The 20749-nt window shown below is 34.6% G+C and overlaps 2 protein-coding genes across 2 annotated transcripts in view; one reads left to right on the forward strand and one right to left on the reverse strand.

Moving 5' to 3' along the window:
• The window catches only part of LOC137408758 (collagen alpha-1(III) chain-like), a 340292-nt gene that overhangs the window by 100462 nt on the left and 219081 nt on the right, over positions 1 to 20749 (forward strand). The window lies entirely within an intron of this gene.
• LOC137407813 (uncharacterized) overlaps positions 1 to 20749 on the reverse strand; it is a 62182-nt gene that overhangs the window by 33914 nt on the left and 7519 nt on the right. Inside the window, exons 4-13 of the mRNA XM_068094193.1 lie at positions 20143 to 20252; positions 17731 to 17825; positions 14866 to 14939; positions 11925 to 12253; positions 10395 to 10538; positions 8296 to 8451; positions 7740 to 7964; positions 6743 to 6847; positions 2318 to 2480; positions 1076 to 1269 (exon numbers count right to left, since the gene is read on the reverse strand). Coding sequence (XP_067950294.1) covers positions 1076 to 1269; positions 2318 to 2480; positions 6743 to 6847; positions 7740 to 7964; positions 8296 to 8451; positions 10395 to 10538; positions 11925 to 12253; positions 14866 to 14939; positions 17731 to 17825; positions 20143 to 20252 — 1595 coding nt within the window. The remainder of the gene's footprint in view (positions 1 to 1075; positions 1270 to 2317; positions 2481 to 6742; positions 6848 to 7739; positions 7965 to 8295; positions 8452 to 10394; positions 10539 to 11924; positions 12254 to 14865; positions 14940 to 17730; positions 17826 to 20142; positions 20253 to 20749) is intronic.

Consider the following 20749-nt stretch of genomic DNA (forward strand, 5'->3'; position numbering starts at 1 on the left):
CTAGCTAGCTTATCCTTTCTAGTATTTTTATAAAATGGAAGAAGTGGGCTTATCATTAACAGAATTGCCTCATAGTGTCATGTTGTCCTGAGAACTTTTTAAAACTTTTTTTCAAAAACAAAGCTATTGAAAATTTTCAAAAGCTTTTTAAAAATTCAATAAGAGGGCTCACTCTTAACAGACTTAGCACTGAGACAGAAATGATGAGAAAGAAACCCAAAGAAACACCGAAATAGTGGGTTAAGTTTTAAAGCTATCACCTGAACACAAGAATAGTTAACTTGTTAATCTGAAGTTTATCGATTGTGAGTTTACCATTTCCAGTAAAATTTAAAATTCAATAATAGGGCTCAGTCTTAAAAGATAGAGCAAATTTCACCCAAGTGATGCAAACGAGCCCCAACAAATTACGAATGTGGTGGGTGAAGTTCTGAAGCTATCTTTGTCCGTGCATACCAGCCCGTACAGTCATACCGAAAGACAGAAACAATTAAACACATGGTAAATTAATCCTATAATCCAGTTGAGTGTTGTAGAACACTGCCTTTTGTATTGGTAAGTCCTGACATCATTTGGAACTTTTGAAAAAGTCAGAGTTGCGATATTTTCATATTCATTTTCGGCTTTGATAAAAATTAACAACCACTAGCAAGGCATCTTATTCGCTACAGGCTGCTTCAGGCTATATAGCTGGATGCAGCATAGTCTTCTTGGTGATTATTCGTCGAGTATGTAGACTGTAAACCAATTGCATCGTCGGGGCAACAAGGAAGATTGCTGTCAAACTGTGTGCCACTTTGACGATGATGATTGGCTTTCGTGGATCACTCGATTCATTTATTTTTTATGAGCGTGGCTAGGGGACTGGTATATCATCTTGTATAACGAGACGGCTATATTGTGGACTATTCGTTGATGAAAACAGAGATGGGTTTGTGACAGTGTGAACATTGTTATTACAGACTATCACACTAAATTATTGTGTGATTAGCACTGACATACGGAGGGGGGGGATAAAGTGTGAACCAGCCTTACAGCTATGTGCTATATGCCTGGGAAAAACCAAACCGCACACCTCAACATTGGGTGCTGGAACCCATGCTTTGGCAGTCTCATTCCAGACTCTAGGAGAATATACGGCAGCACCGGCAGACAGTTGTGACCCGGTTGACCTTTTTGTTCTATTTCCTTCAACTTGATCAGTTGATGTGTGGACATATACAGTACCCAGTCCAAGATCGACTCCTTTCAGAAATATGGACATCTCATCTAGAAAGGTTGAAGATAAGTTAGCTATGATACAAGATGTGTGATAGTATCGCTTACTACTGTAATCTCCCAGTACTATAGTGCACCGGAGATTACTCAGTGGCTACACGGAGTCATGTCAGAATCCGTGCTCATTCGACTGTCATGAGCAATACCATAATGTTTGCTATATGGAACAATTTGAAAAGAATAAAAGCTTTCAAGTAAAAGTAAATAAAAATAAATCTTAAATAATCAAAAATCTTAAAATCAAAAAATCTTAAAATCAAGTAAAAATAATCCTCATGAAAAATATGTAAAAGTTATAAGATTTCATATGAGAACCACGACATGTGAAGTTTTTATAATACTTTAATAAAAACCAAGCAAAACCATTTAAAATGAATAAATTCGTCTACAAACTTTCAATAAAACCAACAGTAAACACAGAGATTTCACCTGCCACAGAGGATCAGTAGCTTCACTCGTAGATGTACACAAACAATGGTAAGGCCATGAAGGTTGCTTCACTTTTAAATTATATTAAATGAATATATACTGCTATAGCTTAACACAAATTAACATATTTATATTTCATAGCTTATAGCCTGGTATTAAAATTCAAATTGATTTAAGGCAAAATTGAATTTGATTTAAATTTGAATTTAAGTCAAAAATAATTAAATCAAATTCTAAAAACAAAATGGAACTCATAAGTTGTTCTTAGAACTTGCGACGAATAGAAAAAAATGGAAGTCATCTGATGGAATATATGACAGATAAGGGTTCTTTAAAACACTTTCTGGTAATACTGTCATTGGCTGACTAGATTTCATTGCAAACATTAGTTGATAAACATAGAGGGAGAACTTAATCGTGTGTAACCTTAGGCCCAATCAATAGGTTGAACATCAAATACATCTGAGGCTAGAACCTGCCATCTGGACAAAAGAATACCCTTGCTATATGTCTATTGATAGATGAACACATCTCTTATCACAGTGAAGATTGTCATCTAGTCAACATTGTACATTGTACATACTCCCTACTGTACAATGCAGAAACTGACCTGTGTCATTGCTGTAGCTCACAGACACATTATAGGCGTTGACTGTAACATTTAGTTCATCGGTTATGTGAGCCTCAAGAAATGGGTCTGTTTCATTGTGAGGTCCATCTAGAGAGCACTTGACCGTGTAGACACTTGGGTCACCAGGTATGGTTAGAAATATCTACAAATATAGATATACAGACATATTTAGTTATGAATATTTAATCATGATAATAACACTATTGATGATGATAAAAATAATAATAATGGTAATATAGTAGATACAGTAGATGCTCCTATGATGTAAATTCCAGATCACGTAACAAATTTATGCAAAGTTTTTGTTTCATACTACATAAAAAATTCCATATAACGTAAAGTATCATGTCGGGGTAAGTTCTCAAAATTGATTTGAATGGTAACATATATCGCCGTACTTGTGAGAGGAAAAACAATGTACATATAGCGCTGTCGTCGTAGTCTGCAATCCCTCATTTAACAAGTATGATGTCTGCTTGCTAGCTAGTGCACTCTCCGATGACTTGTGAGTCCAATCCGAGATCGGCAAACTTTGTCACATAGAGGGCAGGAATAATCGTCTTCAGTTATAAGGGTTGAGCTTTGACTAGCTTTACGTGCAGCCCTCTTCAGCTCCTTTTTAGCACGTTTGTTCTCTTCACCTAGTTTCACGCTATTGTGAACGCCGTTCCGCCACGATTTCCGGTTTTTGGCCGGATTGGCTAGCTTCTCCCAAGTCTCGGTACAAATGAAGCACTCCTTCAAGCTACAATGGAGGGTATCTATATACCATTTTCTCTGTCCTCCATGAGCGGGCTTGCCTTCTTTGAGTTCAGAGTACATTATCTGTTTTAGTACACGAGTGTCATCCATCCGCACTATGTGGCCTGACCACCTCAGTTGGTGCTTGATAACTATAGCCTAGACACTTGTGGTACAAGCTATCTCAAAAACACAGTTCGTTGTCTGTTGATCCTGCCACTTGATCCCGAGGACCCTCCTCACCGTTCGATCGTGAAACTTCTCTAATATCTTCAGATTGTGGCTGTAGGTAACACAAGCTTCAGACCCGTACAGGAGAGTTGGTAGTACAATGGCTTTGTAGACCATCAACTTTGTGTGTTTGTTGATGTCCTTGTTGTTGAAGGCTCGAGTCTGCAGTTTTTCAAGCGCCATGCAAGCGGCCTGGAGCCTTCTGTCAATTCCTGTATTGATATTGGCTTTGGCGGATAAAGTGCTTCCAATGTACTTGAAAGTATAAATACAAGCGAACTCATGTTCATCAGCTTTAATCGACATCTCAGAGAGAACATGACTTGATATTTTCGATCTTGGTTAGTATAAGACTTATGTTTTCTTTGCGTTGAGACGCAGTCCAAGAGCAGTGTATGCATAGTTGAAGACATCCATTGCATGCTGGAGGTCCTCCTTGCTGTGAGCAACAATAGCATTATCATCTGCGTACATAATAGCGCTGTAGCTATTATACATACAGCTTCCATGACATTTAAACTCATCGTGATAGATCGTCAGATGTTTTGACAAAACAAAAGATAGGTAGCCGCGCAATGGTTCATAAATACTTTAAGGCGATAAATTAGCGCAGGTGTTACAGCATTGGTCTACCAATCTAAATGTTATGAGTTGGAACATTGTCAAAAGTGATCTCTTATCCTAACCTTAAAGGTTGACTTGCAACAAAATTCACATTACAGTTATTTGATATGAAAAGATTCACCATGTCTCACTCTGTTGTGTTGTAGGTGCAAAATATGTGGAAAGGTGATTACAAGCTCTTAAAAGCTCAAAAACGAACAGAAAATCGCAGCCACACGAGACCGCCGTAGTTTGGATTCTCTTTCCAAAACGGCTCAAACGTGATGTAGATGTGAGAGATGGTTTCTGTTTACACTTTCATGCAACCTTATTCGTCGAAATATTTTCACAAATATACTTCACGCATTCAATAAAACCATGTCTATTGTTCTTACGCGTCTATTTTATCGTCATCGTAATGCTGTCACTTTTAGCAGTGACATCTTATAAATTACCGTAAAAAGTCGTTTAACGAACTTTTTAGCCTTAATTTGAAGGAGTACATATCATTGTCTGATAATCATGACGAGCATGTTGGTCACCTGTGATAATCGAAAAGTGCTGCAGAAATTATTTGCGAAGTATTGGGTCACATGATCAGATTACGACTTGCCGATTAGACCAAACCGAAACAAAACTGTAAAGCAGCGAGCATCTATATTTAATACGGGGTCGTCGGTAAAACCCGACGTGTTTGTCATAAACTAGTGCTACGATAAGTTTTATATTGAGCCTTTTATTGGCCTTTCAATTCACGTGAGAACATCACGTGAGAACATCACGTGACAAGACAATAACCAAATTTCATGACTACGTCAGGGAAATATAGAGATTCCAATCTACGGCGGCTTTTCGTCTTTGAGCTTTTAAGACCTTGTAATCTCATTTCCACATATTTGGCACCTACAACACAACAGAGTAAGACATGGTGAATCTTTTGATACCAAATAACTGTAATATGAATTTTATTGCAAGTCAACCGTTAACCCCAGGATACAGATAGACGATGAACAGGTAGAAACCACTCTTTTTACAGTAAAAATACATTTTCATTTTGCTTTATTGTAGATGCATAAGATGTCTTTTAATAGTTTTACTTTGCAGAATAGACTTTGCTGTCAAAAGAATAAACAAAATCGTTGTAAATGGACATCGAAGATGTGCGCCGCCCATCAACTTATTGTAAAATTACCACAATCAGTCTATAAAACCAGTGAAGTTGATCAGAGAAAAGAGAAAAGTTGTTGATGCACAATAATAATCAGGGCAGTTATGGTACAGCCAACAAATTAAGTAGTTAAGGTTAGTTTTTCCTTTTTGTATGACCAAAGGGTGAGTTTGGAAAGACCTTGAAACAGATTAGGCAATTTACATGTATTTTACTGTTTGTATAATATAAAACCCCTACAACGTGAACGTTCCTGGAACAGTTTATTTACATTGTAGGAGCACCTACTATAATACTAGTGATCTTTGCTATAATAAGAGTGGTGTCTGTCTGTCCGTCCTTGCGTGTTCCTCAGTAGTAGGATACATCATTTACAAAGTAATATATTCTTTTGTTAGATGGTATATGCTCAAGATATCATATTTAATACCTATTATAACTGACATTTTTCCAAATACTTGCTACATGAACCAGGAAGGTCATGCATTTCACATTGTGGTGTTTTACAATACACTGGTACACTGGTACATTAGTACACTGGTGCACTAGTAAACTGGTACACTAGTACACTGGTACACTAGTGCACCGGTACACCAGTAGACTAGTACACCGGTACACTAGTACACCGATACACTAGTAGACTAGTCCACCGGTACACTGGTACACTAGTACACCGGTACACTGGTACACTAGTACACCAGTACACCGGTACACTAGTACACCGGTACATTAGTACACCGGTACTCCCATGCAGCATGAGAGACCATCATGAGTAATAACTATGTACACAAGTATTCCACAATAAGTGGTGCAGATGGTGGTGTGCCTGGCTGTTAAGCTGAAGATCCGCATTTGTTTACCGCGCGATCAATTTTCTCTTAACCTCTAAATGCAGCTTCAAACGGATGGACAGACGGACGAACATGGTTTTACTATAGTAAAGATTTAGCTCTTGATTCTGCTGGGTTTATTGTTTTCAATAACATGCAAAATCATCTTCATAATTACATTATTAACCATAAATTAGTAAAAAATAGCCACCAATTATATCCTTCATACTTAATTCCAAAGAAGTTTAACACAAAAATATAAAACAATTTTAAAATCTTCAGTTTTATTAGATGATGTAATAACTTTTTATTACATAAGGCAATATGGTCTAGCGGTTGCTAGGAAATTACTTAAGTAAACAAAGAGATTAGCGGCTTTACTTTTGAATAATGAACACATTATATTGAGTTACGCTTCTAAACTCAGGATTGTTTCCTCAAATATCAGCTTTTCAGTTTTGGAATTTCAGAATATTAATCCGGCATCTAACATAGTAACCAATAAAATAACATCTAACATAATAACTTAGAACATAACATCTAACATAGTAACCAATAAAATAATATCTAACATAATAACTGATAACATAACATCTAACATAGTAACCAATAAAATAACATCTAACATAATAGTTGATAACATAACATCTAACATAGTAACCAATAAACTAACATAATAACTGATAACATAAACATCTACCATAGTAACCAATAAAATAACATAATAACTGATCACATAAACATCTAACATAGTAACTGATAAAAGTAAATTGACATGTTGCAGTGGATTTAGTTAGGACAAAGCACATGTACATTTTACTATATACTTACCTTCATGAATGAATAAAGTGTTGTAAATGTGTAAGTTTTTGTTACTCCTTCAGCTGGAACGCTTTCCGATTCTCTCTCAATAGAGAAGTTAGCTTTAGACGCCGCCTTGAAGTTGACAGATGCGCTGTCATTACCAACCACTTTCATAGACAAAGGGGCAGCACCACTTTCGAAGTCATCGGTGTTAGTTGCAAAAGTGCTATAGGGATCCGAGGCGAATGAGCTCATCTGCAAAAAAAAGTAACCATCAATTCAAAAACGATGAAAAGCGCGTCAAAAAACTTGCGAGAAACAACAATAGTGAGCAATGTGAACAGCTAAGACATGTTTAGCAGCTATTGGTTGGTCAGTTTTCATTAAAAAATTAGTTTACGCTTTGGAATCAAAAATGCAAAAGTCATAATTTCACAAAAACGTTTCATATTCGTTGTTTGTTGAGAGCAACGAGTGAATAGCTGACTGTAATATCTCGTTGTTTATTGTTTACATAAAATACTCTGTTATCAAAGAGTTTAAAGATGAACTTACACTAAATTTAGTAGAGTTTATCAGAAACTATCTGTATTTTCTATCATTTACAATAGTTTTAGATGTTTGAGGTGATCTGACTGCCAGGATGCTTAAAGATTAAATCGACAAAACTTGATCGCGGTTAAAACGCTTAGATCAGACGAAAGTGTGATTATGACATCTATAGTTGCAGAAAGACTGACAGAAGCGGTACAACTTGAGCACAACAGCCGATAATAAGTATAGCAACTATTAATGTCATTTTGGGTGCATTTTTTTCTGAGCATTTTAACCACGACCAGGTTTTATCGAATTTAATCTTAAAACATTCTGGTAATCAGATCACCGCAAAGACAAAAAAAAATCCCAAATGATAGAAAAGTATCAATACTTCTGATAAAGTTTACTAAAAGTTTGTGCAAGTTCATCTTTTAAAATTTAACAAAATTTTGTCAAATCTTTTAAAACATGCGACAATAACATTTACCTGCAATGGAGTGTCACCCATACCAGGGTTGTCTTCTAAAGTGATGTTAACAGACCCAGTTGCAATCGATGCATTGTGACTCGACGGGTCAACCTTTGCAACAGCGATGCCAACAAAGTCGGTTTCGAGAACCACAGCACTATCATTGGTACTGAGGGTATCCGATACCGCTTCCCCGATCTTGTTCATTACGTTTAATGTGTTGGTGATAAGACTTTCAGCAGACTATAAAAAACATAATGGATTAGGTAACGCTTTACCAGAAAGTAATCTTTACGATTTCTTACATCATTCTAAATTGCCAGGGTACTAGTACAGAGATTAATTGTCATGCCAACAGCAGATCAGGTAAGGACAACTGCCAAATTATGGATACCTGTAGAGATAAAGAATTAATTGCTATTAACGATACAAGTTTCATCACGAGTGGCCATCATTGGTAACTGTAGAGAATACATTATGTCATACTAGCCATTTATCATTTATAAACTTCTATTATGCATACGTATATGTACGTAACTAAATAGCTAGGATTTGGGAGGCTAGCTATACTCACGGCTGAATTGTTTCCCGTGCTGTTCGTGGCTGCATTAGCTGTCACCATGGCTGCACCCACTACCCCGATGATGTTACTAGCGATATTTTCCACCTCTGCTTTCGAAGCCCCGCCTACCTTGTCAAGAATCTTACCACACGTGTCAACTGCTCCTCCCTAATGAAAACCACTTATATTGTTGATAGGTAAATAACTAGATAGCTATCAGCCAGCTAAAAATAAAACTATCAAAATAAACTGCATTTAAAAATATACAGCAAAAATATAAATATAAAAATACTTGAACCAAAACTACAGAAAGCTGTATTTTCATAAATGTTTACGAACTATTTCATAAATCTCCTCTTATGACCATTTCATACAGTCAAACCTCTACTTATGACCACTTCGTACAGTCAAACCTCTACTTATGACCATTTCATACAGTCAAACCTCTACTTCTGACCATTTCATACAGTCAACTCTCAACTTCTGACCATTTCATACAGTCAACTCTCAACTTCTGACCATTTCATACAGTCGAACCTCTACTTATGACCATTTCGTACAGTCAAACCTCTACTTCTGACCATTTCGTACAGTCAAACCTCTACTTATGACCATTTCATACAGTCAACTCTCAACTTATGACCATTTCATACAGTCAACTCTCAACTTCTGACCATTTCATACAGTCGAACCTCTACTTATGACCATTTCGTACAGTCAAACCTCTACTTCTGACCGTTTCGTACAGTCAAACCTCTACTTCTGACCATTTCATACAGTCAACCCTCTACTTCTGACCATTTCGTACAGCCAAACCTCTACTTCTGACCATTTCATACAGTCAAACCTCTACTTCTGACCATTTCATACAGTCAAACCTCTACTTCTGACCATTTCGTACAGTCAAACCTCTACTTCTGACCATTTCGTACAGTCAAACCTCTACTTCTGACCACTTTGTACAGTCAAACCTCTACTTCTGACCACTTTGTACAGTCAAACCTCTACTTATAACCATTTCATACAGTCAAACCTCTACTTATAACCATTTCATACAGTCAAACCTGTACTTTAATAAGTGGGATCCACTTGAATAAGTTATTTTGAGTATTTCTATAACTACCTCTACATCGCTGAACCAATACTTCAGTTTACGTGTCTCCAAGGTAATAATAAAAACATTTCTGTTAGTTGTCACTTTATTAATTTTGCTTTACAGTTAATTTTTCCATAGTTTCATATAACAAATCCGTAGTAATGATTTGAGTAATTATCTCTAGTACTGCAGGTTGTTGTATGGTGGACCAAATTAAACACAAAACGTAATAACCTTACAGCAATGAGACCCTTTTGACATAAAAAGACAATCTCGAAACGAACCAATTTCGTCTTCCAGGTTTGACGGCGCATTATCACAATATTCTATACAGAAATAATATTTGAGCAAAAGGTAGTTAAGATGTGTTTACACGAGGACAATGTGTCGGAGTTGTGTTTCCTCTGAGAGAGTAGGAGTGGTCTAGTCTGTTTATGACTTTTGTTTATGATTTGAAATATGTTCTTACAAAGACTTTGCACCAAACCGACTCAATCCTCGACTGTAAAATATTTGTCCCCTTTTAGCCAAAGAAATACAACATCGATATCCATTCCATTTTGGATAGCTTATCAGCGTAAACAGAAAAGGGAGTCACTCCGTTGCTAGATGCGATGTACGTCTATGCATCATATTTACAATAATTACTAATGATCAATTAGTATTGATTTCAAATCATCCTGTTGTAAACATACATAATCCTATTAATACTGTTTATAATTGATTTCTTTTAGAGAACATAATAAATCACCATTGTACGGGGCTATTGCAAGATATTATCAGTCAGATCCATGTTAAACTCTGTCAATATTGGCAGTCAAAATCATACAACGTAATATACAGCATTTCACAAATCTTGTGTCCGTTACAAGTACAAAGCAATTTTTACAATTTTCTTTCGTTTCACACCAAACAGACTTTGAGGATGTGGAAGCAACTTCAATACATCGTCTTGGTGTAAACGCAGCTCCAAAACCAAAACAGTTAGAAAAATATCAGTAAATAAAATGCAAACCAATTCATCGGCTGTTACATCATCCGAGGTAGCTTGTTTCATAGCAAAAGCATAGGTGTAGAGATCACCGGCTGAAACCGATCCGTTCCCATCAAGCCTGCTGTCGACAGCTACTAGTAGGCTGACAAAGTCAGAGTCATTCACCTACAATGTACATGCATGCCTTAATGTGCCAAATATGTTGCTGTCTTTTGTGTATTTTGGTTGCTAACACCCGAAATGAATGCAAGAAAACTAGTAACTTTGAGCGTATTATTTTGGTAGAATCATTAAAAAGAGACCAAATTTGTTTTAACTTGGACTTAGGTCGAATGTTATTGTTTGGAGTTATGATACCATTGAAGTTGAATGGTAGACAATGATGCAAGTTTATATTTTTTTACTCTTCGCGGTGAATGTGAATCCCCATTACCAGAGATAATGGAAGAATCAATGGAATAATTAGTATTTTTGATAAGCCTGTGATATTGATGACAATATAATTGCTATGATAAATATTATAAATAATACATATATATGTTCTTATTATATTATTCTATATATTATAATATAGTATAATAATATATATCATAGCAGTTATATCATTCTCAGTATTAGAAGCTTATCTTTAATAAGCTAATGATATTGATATTATATCAACTATCAGTATCATAGTCCTAATTATATTATAATATATTATAATACATATTATAACACATAAAATAATATATATCATTGCATATTACATATTATTATAATTAATTAATTATTATATCGATAAACTATGGCTGTATCTATGATAAGCCACCTCCTAATTCATCTAAGTCTCTGTTTGTTCAGTTTCTTGTGTTACTTGCTATTAAACTTTACTAGTACAAAATTGTCTTAATAGCAGATTCAAAGTTTTATTTAAATGGCAATACAATAAAAAAGATTCTCACTATAACACTAAATTTTTAAAAATCAGTCTACCGTTACCAATATCTTATACTGCTTCCAGTCAAAAAACAAATGAATACAGAGTTCCATCACAATAAAACAGTCTTCCAATAGACTTACGTAAAATTTCAATACTCAGTAACATAAAAAGAAATGTCAAGAGCCACTTGTTAAACCTAAATTAATCGAAACAAACCTACTTTTATAATTTGAATGAGATGGTGAATGTTATCTTTATTGATGAGTTGTGCCATATTCTATGGTTCTAGTACCTGACTAGCTAATAGTGCAGCATAGCATCCAGACCTCATCATACATTACCTTTCTAATATTAGGCTGTCATATTTTTTCAGTTAATCAATATTTTTCAGTTAATCAATAATCAATATTGCAACTATAATTATTTTTTGCTTATTGTTATATTTTTACTAATTGCAAACTTTTTATTATTTTTTTTCTATTTTTTTTACCAATTTCGCTGATAAAAAAAATACGCATACATTGCATTGTGATGATTTTTGGTAAACTTGAAAAAGCTCAGAAACCCAATTGGATCGACGAGCAGCTAAGTATAATGAGAGAGTGAACATAAAGAGTCTAAGGAAAACTTACACCAAGGTCTGCGTAAATATCATCCAAGGAGGGAGTCGACAACGAGAGAGAAGGCGTCGTCGTGGTCATTGATTCGCCAACACAAATTACTCTTCCAGGGTCCATGCAATCAGCTGCATAAGAAATAGTGGGCATAGCACCCGAGTCTCCTATATATCCAGCATCTGGACCAGAATAACCACTGGCACCGCTATATCCTCCAGAGGCACCGATGTATCCTCCAGTGGCACCGCTGTATCCTCCAGAGGCACCGCTGTATCCTCCAGAGGCACCGCTGTATCCTCCAGTAGCGCCGCTGTATCCTCCCATATACCCATAGTTGACTGCACCTAAGAGTATTAGGTTACTATTACACAGAGGTATAAGATTGAATGAAATATAGGACACAGAGAAAAACCAATCTAATATGCCATTGGTTACACACCATTGGTTACACACCATTGGTATCTTGCGATCTAATTTATATCCATAAATGGTGCTGATTGTATGTCAAAAGTTGTTGTTAAAGTGTTAAAAAATGTTGCATTAGAAATGTAATTTGTTCATGAATAAATGCTAATCTACTATATAAACGGGAACAAAATATGTCTATATATTTGTGTGAGTGTGTGTTTATCCACCTTATAGAGCGGTCTTTCCTTTTTTCGATTCGGTCGGACAAAGGGAACTGAATTAATATGAGCAAGTAGTAAAATTAAACTAGAAATTCCACTGTCATACAGCCCACGACCAAAGTGATATTGGAAAAAAGAAAGGGTACTTATGGTTGAGAAATGCAATATTAACAGTCAAATGGCACTGCAGTGCACTAGGATAACTGCAATGGTAGCTGTAATGTACTGGGTGTGGGTGTTATACAAACTGGGTGTTTGTACAACAAACAGCAATAATGAAAGGAAAAGATTATATGTTTATATCTCGCCCCCTGCAATAAGAGAAATGCAATATTAGAAGTAAAATGCACTGATATTATTAAAATAACCAATATTATTAATATAGTAACACAGTAATAATAGAAAACCAATGCACAACTTTGTTTACATTTCAAAACGTTATAACTAACAATATCAAGAAGTTGTGATATTTATATAGATTTTTAGAAAATCTATTTAACAAATCTTATAAAATCGAATAATTATATAATTATTTTTATAATTAAATCTAATAAAATCGAATAATTATTCTTATAATTAAATATTGTAATAATCTCATAAGTATCGTTAGAAAAAATATCATCAACATTTCCTTTACTTTCACTGCTTTGGACATCAGTTAGAATACCAAAGTACTCAAAAGTGTCCAAAATGTCAGTTACTTTGAAATCGGCAAAAAAGAAACGATTATATTTCAGTACTTCTACGTTAATTACAGAAACCTTCGGCAATTTGACAATGCTATAGACTGGTGAAATGTGCACGTTATTTTTTCGTGAAATGCGCACAACTTAATTGTTCTATTCTCTGTCGCTCGGCGTTTCGTTTGCCGGTCTTAATTTTGATAAAAATAAGGCTTGGCAAGTTTTAATACTGATTTCAGGCCGAATTAATCTGTCTATTTATGTATAATCCGATCAGATGGGTAAGGTTTAGGAAGTTTTCTACAAATAATAAAGACTTGGTAACATATTTAAATAGTTTTATATGTGTTTTGTATCGTTATTATACTTGAACGACTCCATTGAAAAATGGTTAAATTTGTTGATGAGATTTCGGTACAAGGCTTTGCGACGGCCATTTATGAATAATTTTCGTGAGTTGTGTGCACATGTGCATTTATCATAAATCTCCCAAGCAATCGCTTCGCTGGTGTTTGGTCGTGGGATTAGTAGAAAATATTAGTAGTAAATTAAATAAAATTTACTACTCATTAAATCATAAAATAAATTAATGAGTAGTAAATTACACGTAATTAATATTTACTGCCAACGTGTGCAGGGAAGATTACGCGAACCTGAGTGGAGGAATGAGTTATTCGTAAACTCAGACATGAACACTTGTTTCTTGCGGCCATTGGAAAAAGCATTGTTCTCGCCTACTAAATTCCTACTTCAAAAAGGTAAGTACTTCTCATTCAATGTTGTATTGTCTAAGAATTGCCACACCTCCACTACATAACCTTTTCACTGCCGTCCATGTACAAATTTAGCTATCAGCCTACTGCCAGCCATTTTGCTGATAATGCTTCATGATATGTATACAATATTTTTTTCAATTTCGAACTCCATCTAGAGCGTTTGCTTTAGTTGCATATTTCATTTTGCCGACATGTTAACAAACACTGCTATGCAAAAAAATCATTGTATCTACACTTTGTGCATTGATAAAGCGGTTTGAGGCGACGAAGCTAAAATGATCCTCTACAATGTTCCTTATTCTCACAAAACCATTACTTTCACCACCATCAGAGTCAGTGCTGCTATTGCTATTTTCATTATCTGTGTAATCACAAAAATCTAAATCTGAATCGGCTATAATGTCATCAACATAACTAATTACCTGTTTTTTGACTCGCGCGGTGCTTAACAGAACTTACACACAAAAAATGTTTGTTTTTGGTTTGGAAATTCTAAAACCAAAATTTTAAATTGATTCGTTATTTTAGGCTAATTTTATAAAGAAATCTTTGAACAACGCTGTCACTACCATAAAAGTCCTGAAAATCTTTGGTTATGTTATCAAAGAATAACAAAATTAAATTGCTATGCAATTATTGGGAAAGTCGCAAAAATGTGTCAATGGCTACGGTAATACGTGTAATATATACAGTGAAATAAATACATGTAACATGGCAGACATGTGTATATATATGACATAATTTATTTATATGTCTGTGTTTTTATCTATAGGCCGATATAATCAGTTAAATCAAACATGCAGCATGAAGTCAAGTGAAGGTCAAAGTTCAAGTGAAGGGTCCGCATGGTTCCCTACTTCAAACTTACTGTGGAAAAAGTAGCACGCAGATCGATCTGATTTGCCAACCTTGAAGTATGCTAAGGTCAGGTCCTCAGCATTCCTGCAACGGCAAAAACAACTTGCTCTAGAACAAGTGTAAACGAAAGAGATGGAGATAATATTTGTTTTAAAAGGACTTTCATGTTCATAATTATAATGGCAACCATAATGAGTATAGGTCTAACTACAGTTACTGCTGTAGAAGATTATGAATTGGTTTAACTCATTCGCTACAAAAATAATTTCTTTACCGAGACATAACTGGATATTCTGCAAAATAGTCATAATTCTTGAACCAAACACTTTATGAAAACTGCTTTGATACCACATTAATTAGCATAATATTTGAAATCAACTGACAGCATATAAAAAGGCTACAAATACAGAATGAGCTCTGATACTTGTTTGGCTTTACCTGATACTACCATGAGCATGCTCGATTTGGACGAGTTATCAATATTATTATAGCTTACGGTATTATTATTAGTGCTAAAAAATAATGATTGTCATTAATACTATTGCTCAATAGATAATCATCATACGTTCATAGACCCATAATTAGTGAAACCTCCGTAGCTGTAATGCGACTGACACGACTGGTCATCGCTAAGAAGAAATTGAGGTTAAAAATTAAGTTTTTGCCAAGCGAAACAAATCTCAGGATGGGTGTAACCATGTTTTCCATCGGCTCAATGCAGACAGATAATTGTTTTCTTTCATTTACGTGTAAGTATGGATAGGATGATTAATTAACTGCTCACTATGCATAAATCTTTTGTATGAATACTAATAAATCCTACTGAAGCCTCACTACCCGGCTTTTGGCCATACACAAATGCTGGGCTGAGCTGCACACCCGGCTTTTGGTACGCAAAGTGTTAGACCAATATAAATTTATCTATATATTTTAAACTGATTTCCAGATATTCTACAATCGTAAACTTTCAGCTGCCACTACCGAAACAGCTTGTGGTGACACTTGCAATATTTCATAAATTGTATTTCTGCCTACCACCTAAGCAGGAAGGAAACTAAGAAAATTGAAAGTTTTTAACATTGATCTATATATTGATCATATAGATCAATATATCAATATTGATCTATATGCTGGACTTTGAAAAAACAGCTTCGCTTTAGAGAGATTTTCGATTTGCTGCTAGTGCCCTAGAGTAATAGGGGTGAAATATCAAAAAATATCTATCATGGAATTGTCCGAACAATCAGCATTTATTTAGTACTGCATGTACTTATAAGCTTGAAGTTATCTTCTACACGTCATTTTTAGCAATAGTGATTGACATGGTAGTTACTCTTAATGATTAAAGCACATAAATTACATAATTTTTATTATATATTTCAATACATCAGTCTTGGCTTTCGAATGAGCTTATATTCAATACACAAAGAATAATAGAACTATGAAAAACAGGGTGACAAAAGTGCGTCCTGCAAAAAAAAACACTTGGTTCAGGTTCTCAAAATGTGATGTCACAATTATTTTTTAGCCTTAGGTAGTCGATCCCTTTCGCTGCCACTGAGGCTGCGCTTTTCGGTGACAATCGGTGCTATTAAACCCAGAGAGCGCTAATAATAAACTAGGATTCTAGATAATCAAAAATGCCCGGGATCGTGCTAACGCCCGACCAATACAAACACATGTTCTGGGTTAATTAATTATGCTTCAATAAATGTACTGTCGTTGATAAAGGTAATGAAATCACATCGATTAAATTGTGACCTGCGCTTGCGTGGCCCTAGGACTACATGTCAATCGCACTTTCGCGAGATCAAGCAATGCTTGAAACTAATTAGTCTCAGTCGCGACCCTTAACATCACAATAAAATGAGAGGGCTAGTGCATAATATCATCGGGAAAACATAGTATGGCGCTTGGAATCTGAGTTATTTATCATAAAAATAATCTGTACATGGAGAACTAATGACACTGATTCCTTTGTCATCTTCATTGGTTCTCTGGAGTTGTCCTATCTTCGCCTGACACTAGCGTCATTATCGTAGTTGATAAATATAAGTGGTAAGCAATAAAATAGGCGGAAAGAGCGCACAACACTGCATAAGAAAATTGTGATGTCACAATTTCCGAGCGTATGCCAGTAAAAATCTCTGCGGTAGAGCTCTGGGGAAATCCTATAAACAACAACCAATGTCTGTCTCACCATGGCAAACAATAGCTCATTCAAAAGCCAAGACGCTACTGTATGGAAACATACAATAAAAAAATTATGTAATTTATGTGCTTTAAAAACAAATCTAATCGGCCAATTTATTCATCGCTCGTTTGTTGTAGAAGTTTCAGCAAGTCTCTCCCATGTCTTGCAGCACAAAAATCTCAAGCAAATATTAACAATATTATTTGGATAACCTTACCATGAATAGATAGTCATAGACTTATAAACCCTATTAATTAAATTCCCATAGACTTATAAACCAGATTAAATAAATCCCCATAGACTTATAAACCAGATTAAATAAATTGCCATAGACTTATAAGCCTAATTAGATAAATTGCCATAGACTTATAAACCAGATTAAATAAATTGCCATAGACTTATAAACCAGATTAAATAAATTGCCATAGACTTATAAGCCTAATTAGATAGCAAGCCATAGAGAAATTAACTAGTTTAAACAATCCCCAAAAGTCACAAACAAGAGTAATAAATAGCCATTGATTTATTAACCCTATTAATATGATTAAATCAATAACTAGTGAAATAGATTGTATCAAAGCTCAAAAGCTCACAGAACTTGAGGTTTTATACCTTTTCATTCAGAGAACTTGCAACTACATAAAATGTAAGCAAGCATTAATTACGTCATTGTAAACTTACGGGTCTGCATGAGGAAGTTGACTAGCCACAGCCATGAAGATTGAATCAGCGTCTGACAAATCTGCTGCAGTTGCATATGTTGAGCCTATCTCAGCCTTGAAATATAAGCAACATACCAATAACATATCAGTAACATATGAGTAACATATCAGTGACATATCAGTAACATATCAGTGACATATCAATAACATATCAGTAACATACCAATAACATAGCAGTAACATATCAACAACATACCAGCAGCATATCAGTGATATATCAGTAACATATACATGTAAGTAACATATAAGTGCCATATCAATGACATATCAATAACATATCAGTAACATACCAATAACATAGCAGCAACATATCAGCAACATATAAGTGACATATCAGTAAGATATCAGTAACATTTAAGTAGCATATTAGTGACATATCAGTAACATATAAGTAACATATCAGTGACATATCAGTAACATATCAGTGACATATCAATGAAATATCAGTAACATACCAATAACATAGCAGCAACATATCAACGACATATCAACAACATACCAGCAACATATCAGTAACATATAAGTGCCATATCAGTAACATATCAATGACATATCAATAACGTATCAGTAACATACCAGCAACATATCAGTAACATATCAACAACATACCAGCACCATATCAGTAACATGTAAGTAACATATAAATGCCATACCAGTAACATATCAATGACATATCAATAACATATCAATAACATACCAGCAGCATATCAGTAACATACTGTATAAGTAACATATCAGCAACATATCCGCAACATGCCAGCAACATACCAGCAACATATCATTACGACATCAGTAACATACCAGTACCATACCAGTAACATAGCTTTTAACATTTCAGCAACATACTAGCAGCATATCAATAACATAGCAAGCAAGCCCTTTGCAGTGAGTATTGTTGAACAAGTTATTCAAAAATTCTGTACGATAATCATTGTTGTATCTTACATTCATATGGTACAATATTGATAACATAAAATAACATATTATAGAATAACATAACATAAATAACTTAGAATAACATATTATTTAAAAAAGTATTTCTCGTTATAAAGTTAGACAAGATGCAGTAATATTATTAGTAGTAGCAAAAACATGTGGAATTTTCTTGTAGGAGATAAAAAACGGATAAAAGTAGAAAATCATAATATTTTTGTAAACATATAGATAGACTAGCTGAATGTTAAAGGGTAGATGAATCTCAGTTGTATGCAACATATCGCTGAGCAAACTACTTTACTTTAACCATTTCGATTAGATTTATAGTCAAAATTTAATTTCTTAACCCTTAAATATAATTAACTGTTGTGATTTTTGCTCATTCTGACGGAACTAATTCATGCCGAAAAATCTTTGGTGACGTACATTTGGCAATTTTACTGTTTTTGTCATAGAGCTTCTTTAATCTTAGGCTTTTTGGAATCAGCAGCAAAATCTACACAAGAATCAATGCATTTGACAAAGCGAAGCCATGTTTAATTTTTTTAGTTTTGTGAAACTGACAGTAAAAGAAAATCGCTATTGATTTCTTAGCTTGATCAAAGCACAGACCGCCATTCTTCAATATAAAAATATAGTTATAAAAAATCTTTGATGCCCAATGTTTAAGAATTTCGCTAGCAGAAATACATTTTGGTCTTTATGTTTACCATTTTTCGTTTCAACCATCCTAGCTCAGAGATAAATAAATTAGGAAAATGCGGTATTGCGCTGTGAATTCTGGGTAAAAATAAAACTAAATGTTCATTTTTTACAAAATAATAATCCAATAGCCTAAGTTTTTTGTGGCAAATAATAACTGGTCACAATAGATCAAAAAGCCTAATAAGTTCTAGTTCTAAGGCTAAGGTCTAACGATCTAAGATCTAGTGCTAAGGCTCTTAGAAAATCACCAGTTTTGGTAAACTTAACTATAACAAGAGCTGTGCACGCCCGTCAGTCTGCTTCAAGTCAAAGCTAGAGGTTGGAAAAAAAAATTGCACCTGACAAGATTTGATCTCATGATATGCAGCTTTGCTGGTCAGCGCACTACTACCTCCCCCACTCCTTAACCTTTCACGATGTGGGAATTATGGTGCATATACCTATTCTACATGTATGCGCTTTATTGGCCGTGATTTCTCACAGCACACCACACTGCCAAGATAGTTGTTGGAATGAAAAGATATCATTGCAATCGGTCAAGGCATTTTCGAACAAAAGTAATACAGAATGTTTCGCTACCCCTTTTCTTAGAGCAGTGGTTGTTTCGATATTTTGTGGTACAAAATCTGCCCTGTCCGAACTCAAAAAAATCTATAAATTAAATTGTCATTATAGCTCATTCTTTGAATAAATAAATAAAAACGGAGACCCATAGATGTATTAACCATACATTGCTACAGGCTGTTTCCATGCTAGAAAGTGTGTCTACTGGCAGATCATCGACACAGAAGTAATATGGCTCTCCCGGATCTGGTGCTTTCCATCCCTCACACGACGTGTCTGAAATATTCATTCAAGTTATACAAACGCTTTCGACTTGAACAGCCTTTCAAGTGAAAATATGGGCACTATGTATTTATGTAGAACTTTTAAATGGCATTGGTAATCACTAACAAAATGATGTTTTTCATTACATACCAAAATAAAATACAAAATGATGTTTTTCATTACATACCAAAATAAAAGAATAAAATATAAATTGATGTTTTTCATTACATACCAAAATAAAAAAATAAAATAAAAAATGATGCTTTTCATTACATACCAAAATAAAAAAACAAAAAAAAGAAAAGCAAAGCAAATACGAATAAACAAATTAATTTAGTGTTGAAAGTTTCTGCTTGAAGAGCAAAAATCAAATCATTTAAATTTTTAAATTACCATTTCAAATATTTTTACATGAATTTAAATAATGATTTTGAGCTCTAGAAACATAGCAACATTTACTCTCTTTTTATTGTATTATTCTTGAAACAATGGTTTATCATAGACTACGT

Source organism: Watersipora subatra, chromosome 11, assembly GCF_963576615.1.
Source record: "Watersipora subatra chromosome 11, tzWatSuba1.1, whole genome shotgun sequence".
Lineage (NCBI taxonomy): Eukaryota > Metazoa > Bryozoa > Gymnolaemata > Cheilostomatida > Watersiporidae > Watersipora > Watersipora subatra.